Genomic DNA, 11,963 nt, shown 5'->3' on the forward strand with positions numbered 1-11,963 from the left:
GACTTCTCTTTTATTTTACCTTGCAGGGGTCAAAGTGAAGCTGTAAAAGTGGCGCAGGTAGAACATTGTGGCAAAATAATTCAGTGGAATTTTAGAAGGGAACTTGACTTGGTGGTTTTATGTATCATTTCCTGGAATTTTACTTTGCTAACAAACACAAGTGATGAGAGAGCGCATGCCAATACAACAATGCAAACATAATGAATAATACCGACTTCCCGACATTCATAATTAGCAAACTCACTCTAATACTGCCATTTTTCCTTTTCCAGTATGGTCTGTTCACATTCTGATTCACACAGAGTGGGTTGACAGAAAAACATCTGCACACATTTGATGCAAACAAGACATCTTATAGGGATTCAGATCCACAACAAAAGCCAAAAACAGACACCACCCCCTCAGATGCTTGCAGGAATATTAAAAGGAAACCAACAAAAGAATCATATTTCGCATCTGATAATTAAGCCTTAACTCAGGCCCTGTACACATTGAAATGCTTCGCCCATCGCCGCGCCATGAAAGGGTCATGGTAGTCCCGTCTGTCAGCACAGCAGCTCCTCCTCTCGCCGCCGATATTCAGCCCCATCTCCCTCATCCCGCAGTAACTGCTGTCGCCTTTCTCTTCAAACCCGACAGCAATTTCACCAGTCCTCAACTGATCCTCTCTTCCACCCTCCAAGTAGCTATAACCAACCAGTATGAAGCCACAATATGCCACGAGGTCGAGCGGGATCCTTCTCTCTTCACCACCCCTCAGCTCTCCTAGCCTCACCATTCCCCCATGCTCCCCTATCCTCAGCTGGGTGTCGCCTATGACACCGCCAAGCAACCGTGCTAGGAATTCCTCAAATTCATGTATGATAAAGCCACTCTGCACCCCGAAACCGAGCCCAACATGGAACTGGTGAACCGGGATGTTGGGATGGTTCATGTCCATCCCAACACAGCTGCGGACTGGATGGTCAGACAAGTGAAGGATGCAGTTGCTTGGGTTCTTATGCGCCCGGTCCTCCAATACCTTCTGGCCCTTATGTAAAGCCCCTACTGGATCAGTTCCACCAACACAGCAGAGGTGTTCAATGACCTGCAACGCCATTCTTTTTCCATGGGATGTCATCCGACGCAAGGGGAAGGCACGGGTTGCGGTGGTGGCATTCGTGACAATGGCTAACCGGTCAATTGCCCGCATGGAGAAGACCACGAGTGCCATTGCTTGCTTCAAGAGCCTTAGATGTGGCCCGTTTGGGCTGGCAACCAGTACCAAGTCCATGGCTGGCTGTGGAGCAAGACTGACAGAGAGGTAAGCACGAGTGTGCCCGCTTGGTGAAGCAATCTGTGGTGGCGAAAGCATGGAGGAGCTGCTGTACTGGCAGTGCTGTTGTAGCGGCAATATGCAGCCACAGGGGTAATGCCCGAGGACATGATGGTGAGCTGCCACTGGAGCCGCGATAAGGGCGAAGCGAAGGCATGGATCCACATGCTCAGTCAAAGTGTAAGGCTCAACCGGGTCATCATCGTTGTAGCGGGCAGCACGGATGGAGGACCTTCTGTTAACACGGGATGACGCAATGTTGTCATCAAGGATGCGAAGAATTGGATCCGACTGGTTGTGCAGCAACGGGGGAACCTTCAGGTCACGTGGCAACTCAGACCATTGTGCACGGCAGATAGGGCATGTGACATTGCCGTGCCGGATGTTGGAGGCGATGCATAAGAAGTGGAAAGAGTGGGAGCATTGCGCTGTGAAGATTGCTGGCCTCTCACTATTGTCAAAGTCACTGCTGCTGGTGCTGAGGAGCTCCAAACATATTGCACATAGGTTCTGAAATTAACAGCGTAACTTATTGTAAATTGGATGAGATCAGAATACATGTGAGACTGATTAGAAAGTAAACTGCATATCCAGAACGTTCATAATTAAATAAGTGCTCCCTCTAGGATTTACTGAGATAAATAATAAATTTCTCATTCTAGAGCAAGCTCCTGAGTATACATGCTACATTTAGTGCGTCATTTAGCAGCAAGCTTACTATAAATGTGTATGAGCAGGAACCCACATTTTCATAAGCTCCAAAATTAACCTGATTAGCACGCTCGTCAGAGATGACTAATTACTTTGATACTGAGATGCTGCCAGGCCAATACATGGCCATTATCACCCAGCAGACGTTGCAAACTGGTGTATGATGATGACTTGGTATCAGTTATCACCCAGTAGACCACATAGGACTGCCCACCAAGAAAAAGAAAAAAGATTTTGCCAAACTCCAAATTACTTGTTAACACAGACATATCTTATCATAGGCATTAGGTGAATTTGTTCGAGTCAAAATTCCACTTTGATAGAAAATTTGTAATGCCGTTGCAACCTAGTTGGCAAAGAGATATGCATTACAAAAATATAGATAAAACATCACATAAATGTAGTTTCTGTTCCATTATAGTTATTTTACACAAAACAATTAGCAGAAAATCCCAAAAGATGCACCTAGTTGGCGAAGAGATATACATTACAAAAATATAGATAAAACATCACACAAATGTAGTTTCTGTTCCTACATTATAGTGATTTACACAAAAAAAGCAGAAAATCCCAAAAGACCTACGTGATTGAACTAATGTCTATGCAAACTCTGTTCTAATTTTGATGGCACCTACTACAAATAAGTCAAGTGCATTTAACTATATCGTGATTCACAACCACTGTATAATTTGCATGGAAGGCGTATGATTATGCATGGCCACAACTTTATAAGTTGGTTTTTTAATAATTCAAAAGAAATTTATTTTTTTGGGAAAAATTAGCATAATATCAAGATATTCCCTGTTGGTCACTTTTATGTGCCATTAGGGAGACAAGCATTATCTCATCTGAGAGACCACATAGTGTCCACCGACCGTTGCTAAAAAGTACCAGGACACCATATTACCAAATTATTGAAACTTAAAAAAGGCAGAAACAAGTACACATGCCACTATTAGTGTCCTGCGACCCATTGTGTGCACTAGGTAAATGTATGCAGCCTTTTTACATACTTGCAAGTTGCAAGAGTCATCCTTTTGTTCCTATCTTTTGGCTGTGTGCATTCTTATACACAAGCCAAGGGTAAACTCATACATTGTATCATCTTGATGTGACCATGAGAGTTAATAAAGCATCCTTTTTCCAAAAAAAAAAAAGCTATCCTTCCAAACTATAAGACAGAAAGCCGCTGAGTGAAGACAGAAACCCCAGATGTCTGGATCATCAATATTTGAAAGATTATTAGTATATTTCCTGTTTCAAGATCCTAACCCTCAATATAATCATCTCATAGGATCTTAATTTCCTTTCAAAAAAATAGCTTGTCTCAGAAACATTCCTCTAAGCACCAACAACCTTCACCGTTGATGACTCCAGAGGCAAACCTTCAGTAATGAGCCTCATAAGAGACCGACTAGAGTAAAGCCCAGAATATCAAGATTTCCCACTGACCGCTACTTACCCCAATTCGCCTTTTAGTTTGTCGCAGCTACCGTAACTAATCAGTTTGTCTCTTGTTATCTTAACCATTAGCTTGACTCTTGCTATCTTAACCATTCTTAGTTAAGCATGCTCCTGATCTCTTCACTAGTTCATTAGTGGACAAATATAAACACAATCATACATTCATACTTGGTTACTGAAAAGTTTTTTAAATACAAAAAAGCTCCATTACTGATAGAGGAAAATAAGGACAGTGTTTGTGGTCCAAATCGAAAATCGTACATTTAGAGAAAAAAAAAGAAAAGGGAGATGTAAGTGGACATATAGCTGGTACCTTGTCAGCCACTCTGGTTCTGGTGGGTTCCTCCAGCTTTTGCTGCTCTCCATCACTGCTGTCTGCAGGCTTATTCACTGCTGAGCATGATATCTGCATATATCACAAACCGCAATGTGTTACGGAGTCTACACTTGCACATTGCAATACAGCTACATTCAAGACACTGTTCCGGTTGTTACATCAATAAATGTGCTATACGAGAAAAAGGGGGAAAAGAAAGGTAAGGTTATCCTCTACTGTATGTGTGTACTTTCGTATAACTATTTATCTATCAATGGTATCTAGGACACATGTGGGTTCCGAAAGAAATTCTAGACACACACCACCCACCATGTGTTCATTCCTTACAGTGCTGAAACATTAGCACTGCAAAATAACAGTCAAGTTACAGGATAACATGTTTGTCTACAGTTCTGTAATACGGGCATACCAAACCAGAAAGTGGATCTCCAGTAACAAGGAAACAGAATATGTTGGAGAAGGAAGAAATAGAAATGCCCATTTTTCAAAGAAAAAAGGGAAAATTTTAGGGAACACAAAATGCTAAAATAAAAATATGTTCCCCATGCAGTGCAACTTGCAACAACCACCAGTAATCCTCAAATGAGGGAAAAGGTGAGAATGCAGGGCCGTTCACCAAGAAGGCAAGAACTGAAATAAAATTGCCTTCGGAGAAAGATAATAGATTCAAGATGTAACTTGTGCAGAGTTTTCAACCTTAGATGCCTGGGTCAAAAGTCAAATTTTTAACAAAAATAATTTGACCGTAAACATGGTACATGGTGGACAATGCGAAGGGTGCAGCAAAATTGTCAAGTGTAGTGCTAGTATTTCTCCCAGGGTACCAGTACAAGATAAGATGAAGAAAGAGCCAGAACAATAATTCCCATTAATGGATGAACAGTGCCAAGAACTAGAAGCAGGTAGGCCAATCAACTAGTGTTAGTAAGGCACACCTAAGAAGAAAAGAAAGGCAAAAGGAGTGCTTTTGCTACTTTCATTCTGGTAAAACCTTGAGAATGAAGACTAAATTGAACCGATAGGATTGCCCAAGACAAAAGAAACAAATGGAAATCGGGGTTAAAATGCAAATCTAATCAGTAATCACAGTTTTTTTTAGGAAAAGACCATCGAAAGCAACTCTGAAGTAAGGCATTCGCAGCAATCTTTCTGTTGGAAGAGGCAAAACAGCAAGCGACATGGACAGAAGAACTGCTGCTTTGGTTGCAAGCACACCGCAAGAACCACTCCTAAAATGAAGGTGAAACAACAAAATGCAGTTGAGAAAAGAGGTGAAATGGGAAAAAGAAAAAAAAAGTAAGACACTGCGAGCCAAGAACGGGACAGGAAACAGATGCTTTGATTTTGTGGGCGGATACCGAAAGTAATTGAATCCAATAAAAATGGAGCACTTAAACTTTTGGTAATACTGCTGAAATTAACTAGGAACTTGCACATGGACACATAATCTCTTTTTCTTGAACATAAATCAACAATGAACTGAGAAAACAGAGTAACCCTGATGAAATACTGAAAAATGCGGATAGATGAGCCATTTCTGGGACCCTTCTGCCAAGAACAGCAGCCGCAAAGCCCCCCAAATCCTCGGAAGCAAGAGGATACGAAATGGAGAAAGAGAGGGAGGGAGAGGCACATACAGTCTTAGACTTCCAGGGGGGAGAAGCGGCGTAGGAGAAGAAGGATGCGCAGGAGAGGCCGATCCGCTTGGCCGCCGCCCTTCGCCACCTCGCGAGCGTCCCTTCGCCGCCGGCGCATCCCCCCACCATTGCTCCCTCTCGCTCCCCTCCCCACTCAGCTCCTACACCACCATAATCTCTCTCTCCTCCCTGCTCCTCTCTCTGGTCTTGCAGTCCTAGACTGCGCAAGGTGGAGGTGTAAACGCTTCTGGTTGGCTGCCCTGTGGACTTTGTACATGAGCAATGTGGGCAAGGTGATGGCACTTTCTCTCTCCTCCTTTGATCCTTTCTCTCTCCCCTCCAGGTGAGGTGAGCAGAGTTGGCAATTGCGATGTAGCCCTTGTCATTTTCTCATTTGGATTTTTTGAACCCACCATCAAATGGAAACAAATGGTGCTTCATTACTATCCCAACTGACATTATTATGCAAGACATGGAGGAGTGTACTAGGTCAGACTATACTTTAATGGATAAGTTAACGTTAACTAAAGGTTGAATAAGTTAACGTTAACTAAAGATTGAACTTCAACGTGTTGGTTTCCGTATAACCAATCGATTAAACAAATTAATCCTATATTTGAAATAGCAGAACCTGTTCAGGATATAGGACTGCTCCATATGGAAATCGTGCATACCAAATGGTCATAAGGCTCGTGTTGTAGAAATTCGTTGTACAAAATTTGTTACATTTCTTACAGTTCAATAGGGAAAGTTTTTAGGTTTGATGATGGAACAAACAAATTAATGTAGCCAATACTCAGAATTTTGTGTCCAACTACTGTTCATAAAAAACTGCAAACGTGAAAATGTTTTTCTATATAAAGTAGGATGCAACTCTAATTCAGAATGTTTCCAGGATCTTTATACAAAGAGAGACCTTGGTTGCTAAGAGAATCTTCCATATATCTTCCATTCTGAGTTCGAAGCTCTAGTCAAAAATAATAATAAAAACGCTGTTCAACATATACTTCATCACACTCGTTATTTTGGAGCAGCTTTTATACCTAGTTTCTCGCACACCAAAACTGGCGTGCCTCTCTCCTCACCATCTCCAACTGTCTTTTCCCCGTGCGCTCGCACCACCATCTAGATTCCACTGTACGTCCCCTTTCACCAGCCGTTGCCCAAATCCGAGCTATCACTTCGAAGATTTAAGCTGTCGCTGCCCAAATTTGAGCTGCCACCGTCCAGATCTAAGCCTCTGCCACTTAGATTTTGGAGCCGCTCAGAGTTCGAACATGGCGATGGCAACGGAGACACCCTAGGGAGCCCGTGCTCCCATGAACGAGGAGAGGAGGAGACAGAAGGAGGTCAGGAGGCGAGATGGAGCAGAACAAAGGGTGACAAGCAGGTGGCAGAGGGGGAGGCAAGCTTTGACGATGATAAGTAGGAGGTGGAAGAGAGACGAGCGCTAAGTGACAAGCAGGAGCCTACAGGTAGGAGGCTAATGGAGATTGGAGAAAGATTGAGAGCGCAGAGATTGAGAGCGCAGCTCTATTTTGATGTATATCTTAGTACTCCAAATACATGTATCATGCTCTTGTGTATTTCATATAGAAAATATAGGTATTCAATATGTATTCATTCATGTGTGCATAGATTTGGTTAGATTAGGTTGAATTAGTTAGATAAATAAATAAAATATATAATAGTGGAATATAAAGGATAGAATATAAATACTCTGTTAGAGAAGAAAAGATATGAAAGGAGAATTTTTTTAAAGCTCTTTATATAAAGATACATAGGGTGTAATTCGAGTAGTTTGTTGAAAATACTCTAAGCTGCTGCAATTCATCATGGTCCCACGCCCTGTCACCCTTTTTCCTTTGGGCACGGGAACAACAATTAAAAACCTTTTCGTGCACGCCTGCTTGACTGCCTTGGACTCACACTAGTCGTACCCCACCCGGCGATCTCATACCAGCCGTTGATTGATCGGCAGCCCTGGCAAGCAAGCTGATCACAACCGCTCGTCTGTCACAAGTGCTGGGCTCACTCAGCACACACAGTCAGAGTCAGTCAGACAGTCAGAGTGGCACAACGCCCAAAATTTTCAGTTGAGAGCTTTTGTTTTTTGTTCCTTTATTTGCCTTTTTCTTTATTTCATTTCAAGAGCTTCCATTGGAGGTGGTGTGAGCAAGAGCAAGGAAGCATTTCAAAAGAGTAAGGAGACAACAAGAGCACATGCAGAGGATGGCATTTGATTTGCAGTGGTTGGATTAGTTGCAACCAGTTACAAAACTGTAGATTAGTACTTATTTAACCCAAAAGGTGATAGGACTAGTTATTAGTAGGTGGATTATGGTGGGTTTTAGTTTAGAAATGGCATTGTGTACGTTGTGTGGATTGATTGATCTTTTTCAGAAGTTGCTGGGTGATCTTTTCTAGAGTGGTTGAAGCAATTGGTGAAGAAAGTGTTGCTGATATGCTTCTACAAGGCTGCTTGCTACTATGTAGTAGTAAAATGTTGGGCCCGCCACTGTGACTTAACCAAAATTTTGTATTCTACTTACGGTTATTCAAATCGTAATGCACCAAGAGGAACTCTTTATCTAACTCTTACTTATGAGGGATAAATGCAACCCCAAAAGTCACTTGGATTTTGACTTTTCCCCTCAAAAATTATTTTGTTGCAAAAAACCCCTAAAGGTTTGATTTTATTGCAAAAACACCCCAAAAATTCAAAAAAAAATTAAAAAATCACAAAAAATTCTAAAAAAAACTAGAGACAATTATAAGACCTTTTGTGAATTTTTTTTTTCAAAAATAATATCCTTTGCATCATATTTCATGGAGAGTAAGTTTGAAAAAAAAGAAAAATGTGCAACTCATTTATTAATTCGAGTTAAATACATAGTTAATTATTTACTAATCCAAAGATCATGAAACAAAAAAATTTCGTCTTCTTACATGATCCTCTATCTTGTAAAAATACATGAAATCTTGAAATAGTTATTGTAACGTGCAGGATTGAGTAAATGTGTTGCAGATAGATTAATTCATAACTAATCCATAACAACCCCAAAATTAGTGAAACCACTTTTATTAGTTTACTTAAACAATTATTTGTGTAGTAAAAATAATGGTAGACATGACAAAGTTAAAATAACATGAGTTAATAAATGAGCTGCACATTTTTCTTTTTTTTCCAAACTTCCTCTCCATGAAATATGATGCAAAGGATATTATTTTTGAAAACACATTTCACAGAAGGTCTTAGAATTGTCTCTAGTTTTTTTATAATTTTTTATTTTTTTGAATTTTTAGGGGGTTTTTTCAACAAAGTCAAACTTTTGGGGGTTTTTTGCAACAAAACAACTTTTGGGGGGAAAAGTCAAAATTCAAGTGACTTTTAGGGGGATTTTTGCAGTTTTCCCTACTTATGAGGATAGTAAAATCGAAGCAAACTTTATTATATGTGCCCAGGGCAGGAGTTATTTTTGTGCTATGTGCTGAAAGAACTGTACTAGGATCAGTTTAGCCGCTCTAATATATTCAAACATCTTTCAGTTTAGAATCATCGATTTGGTGGGTTATTTAATTTAGGTTGGAGAATTTCGTGAGACCAACTAAACCCACCAAACATGCACGCATCTCCCCCCCCCCCCTGCATGCGTGCAAGCAATCGGATTGTCAAACAGCACGCATCTCTCTCTCTCTGAATTTGTGTGCACTCAAGGTCATGATGCAATTAAAGGTAGGTCAAATTCATGGTACTATATAGTCACTTTGTAGATGAAAAAATAGAAAAATAAATAACATATATCACCGTATTTGCTAAAAGAGACAATATATCAGTGTATTTACAAATCTAGCACTCGTATTCGGTACCTCAAATTCCAAAAAAAACCCCTAAAATGGTGGGTCCGAGCTATATTCAGCACCTGAGGTGCCAAATATGGTGCACAGTACCGTATTTAGCACCTCATGCGCCGAATACGTACCGGCCTGCTACGCTCGTTACTTCCTGTCTCTGCTTTCGGCGCACGGTGACGTCATGTCGTCTCGCTATCACTTCATGTCTCTGCTATCCACGGTAATTAGTGACCCTCGCGTTGCCTTTTTCGCTATAAAATGAGAACACACTCGTGAGGAGTAGTATCAGCGCATGCACGAGCCGTAGTGTGAGAGGAGAGCAGAAGCGCGAGTAAAGGAGGAGATGAGAGGAGAAGAAGCCGCGCAGCACATGGAGAGGAGAGGAGAAGCAACGTGAGGTGAGAAGTAACAGCAGCGCAAGGAGAGAAGAATCAGCCCGAGGTGAGGAGGAGCAGCAGCGTGAGATACAATAAGTACGTAAATTGTGTTTTTAATTAGTACTTGCAACAATAATTGTAAGTAGAGTAAATAGAGTGTTTAATCCATTTAATTATATTTGTCCAATTATTTGCTTAGTTTGATTATATGAATCTGATTATTTGCTTAGTTAGTGTAATATTAATTAGCGTGGATTTGTATAATAATAATTAGCGTGATATGTGTGATAATAATTATTTATTTAGGTTAGTAGATTGTATAATAGTAATTAGCGTGAATTTGATTAGTCAAAAAATTTGAGTTGTACAGAAAGATTCGATTCAAATCACAATGCATCGATAAATTATCAAATTGAAATTTTTAATTAATAGTGGTGTGCGTCGGTTTAATTAGTTTTTTAATGTAATCAATTAAAATAGTGATGCACATATGAACTCGTAGCCTTAGTTAAATAAAAGAAGCAGCTATGATATAAAATATAGGAATGTTTTTAGTGTGTTGTACTCACCGTAGGCACCGTTACTCTCCTCGGCTCACTCAGCAAAAAAATCTATGAATAGATTAATAGTGCAGTGTCAATTTATAATGAGATTGAATATTTGCTCAATATAACTTTAATGTTAGTTTAAATAATATTTTAATTCATTATTGAATATTAATTATTTTATTTTTATTCAATTATGATGATTTAATTAGCATTATTAATTACCTAAATATTTAGCATGTGTATCGTGCAATCATCTAAGTAGTAATTTTATTAGATGTACCTTTGTTTAGCAGATACGGTATGATTTTTTGTATTTATTATGGAGAATGTCCCGCAGTTTTGCATAGGAGACTCGTAACAATTTAGAATTGTTAGCACATGGAGAGTTCGATTGAGGTACCTAATGACTTAAATGACCTAAAATCACATGTTATGAGTCTTTTGCGTGTAAACCAGCAATTTCATATTGTTATCCTGGTGGGTGTGCGGCCATGGGTTATTCCAAATAGCTCGATCGTTGTCCATACGTTTGTTCGAGATGAAAAGGAACAACGCATAGGCTTTATACTCACGCAAGGCATTAGAGGAGAACTTTGATATGGGGGTGTACGTAAGTATAGTGCCACGATTGGTGCATAGTGATGCAGTGACTACCGTGGAAGGATCAGGTCAGCAGGTGATGCATGAAGAGGATGGATGGCATGTCGGGGAGGGCAGTTCTGGTAGGGAGGGAGTTAGAGTGGACCCTTCTAATGTAGATGCAGGATGCATGGATGATGAAGCCGGTGGTAATGAGGATGAAGAAGATGCTAACAATGATGACCCGGTACTGGCGATCCAATACTTTCGTGGTGCTGATTTGCTAGATTGTGCTGTCGTTGAGTATAACACCTTATCTGACTAGGGATACTAGAATAGGGACATCTAGGTTGTACAACAGTTTTGTAACAGGGGGAGGTCATCCACTTTATTAGCAACTATGTTGTGATGATAAGAAGGGACCACAAGTATGCCTGATCTAACCCCACGGAGTGTAAGATCAGGTGTATCAAGCACCTGATTTGTCCTTACTTCGTACGAGCACATAAGTCAAAATATGAGAACTATTTTGTGATCAGTAGACACACTTCACATACATGCAGCGAAGATGCTATTAGGAATGTGAGCCACGCCATTGATGCGAGATTCAAAACCCAACTCCTCATCACCTTTGTTGGTATGAACATTTGTATGTCGCTAAAATCTATTATGGAGGAGGTGCAGACTAAGACGGGTATGCTGATCAATTACCATACCGCGTGATGAGTGAAGCAGAAGTCGTTGAAGATGTTGTTTGAAAGTTTCAAGGAGTCTTACAACTATGCTCCGAGACTACTGCAGAAGATTGTCATGATGAATCTAGGGACTCAGTGGGCGATGGTGAATGAGCCGATCAAGTTAGAGGATGGGTCATACAACACCACTAACCAATACCTCATTAGGTTATTCTGGTCCTTTGGATAATACATCGAAGCTTTCAGACATTGCAGGCCGGTTCTATACGTTGATGCTATATTTCCAAGGGGCAAGTACCATGGTACCCTTATGACAGTGATGACAACGGATACAAATAATCAGATCATTCCTCCAGTCTTTGCAATGGTTGAGAGTGAGAATAATGATAGCTGGTTGTGGTTCCTCACTTTGTTGAGGACACGTGTCGTGAGCAACAGGGAACAA

General features: G+C 40.6%; 1 protein-coding gene across 1 annotated transcript; it reads right to left on the reverse strand.

Moving 5' to 3' along the window:
* Nucleotides 1-244: 244 nt before the first annotated feature.
* Nucleotides 245-6,007, reverse strand: LOC133897194 (E3 ubiquitin-protein ligase WAV3-like). The gene is made up of 3 exons (XM_062337829.1): nt 5,465-6,007; nt 3,804-3,896; nt 245-1,825 (listed from the first exon to the last, which is right to left on the reverse strand). Exons 1-3 carry the CDS (start codon nt 5,591-5,593, stop codon nt 476-478), a joined length of 1,572 nt encoding a protein of 523 aa, XP_062193813.1. The 5' UTR covers nt 5,594-6,007; the 3' UTR covers nt 245-475.
* Between the last annotated feature and the right edge of the window lie 5,956 nt (nt 6,008-11,963).

The sequence above is a fragment of the Phragmites australis genome, chromosome 17 (genome assembly GCF_958298935.1).
Source record: "Phragmites australis chromosome 17, lpPhrAust1.1, whole genome shotgun sequence".
NCBI lineage: Eukaryota > Viridiplantae > Streptophyta > Magnoliopsida > Poales > Poaceae > Phragmites > Phragmites australis.

Excerpts from the sequence above, each read along its gene's own strand:
- LOC133897194 (XM_062337829.1), bottom strand. The coding sequence starts at position 5,593 with ATGGTGGGGGGATGCGCCGGCGGCGAAGGGACGCTCGCGAGGTGGCGA. Across the intron at positions 3,897-5,464 it reads CCCCCTGGAAGTCTAAGACT|ATATCATGCTCAGCAGTGAA; the intron begins GTATGTGCCTCT and ends TGATATATGCAG. Across the intron at positions 1,826-3,803 it reads GAACCAGAGTGGCTGACAAG|AACCTATGTGCAATATGTTT; the intron begins GTACCAGCTATA and ends TGTTAATTTCAG.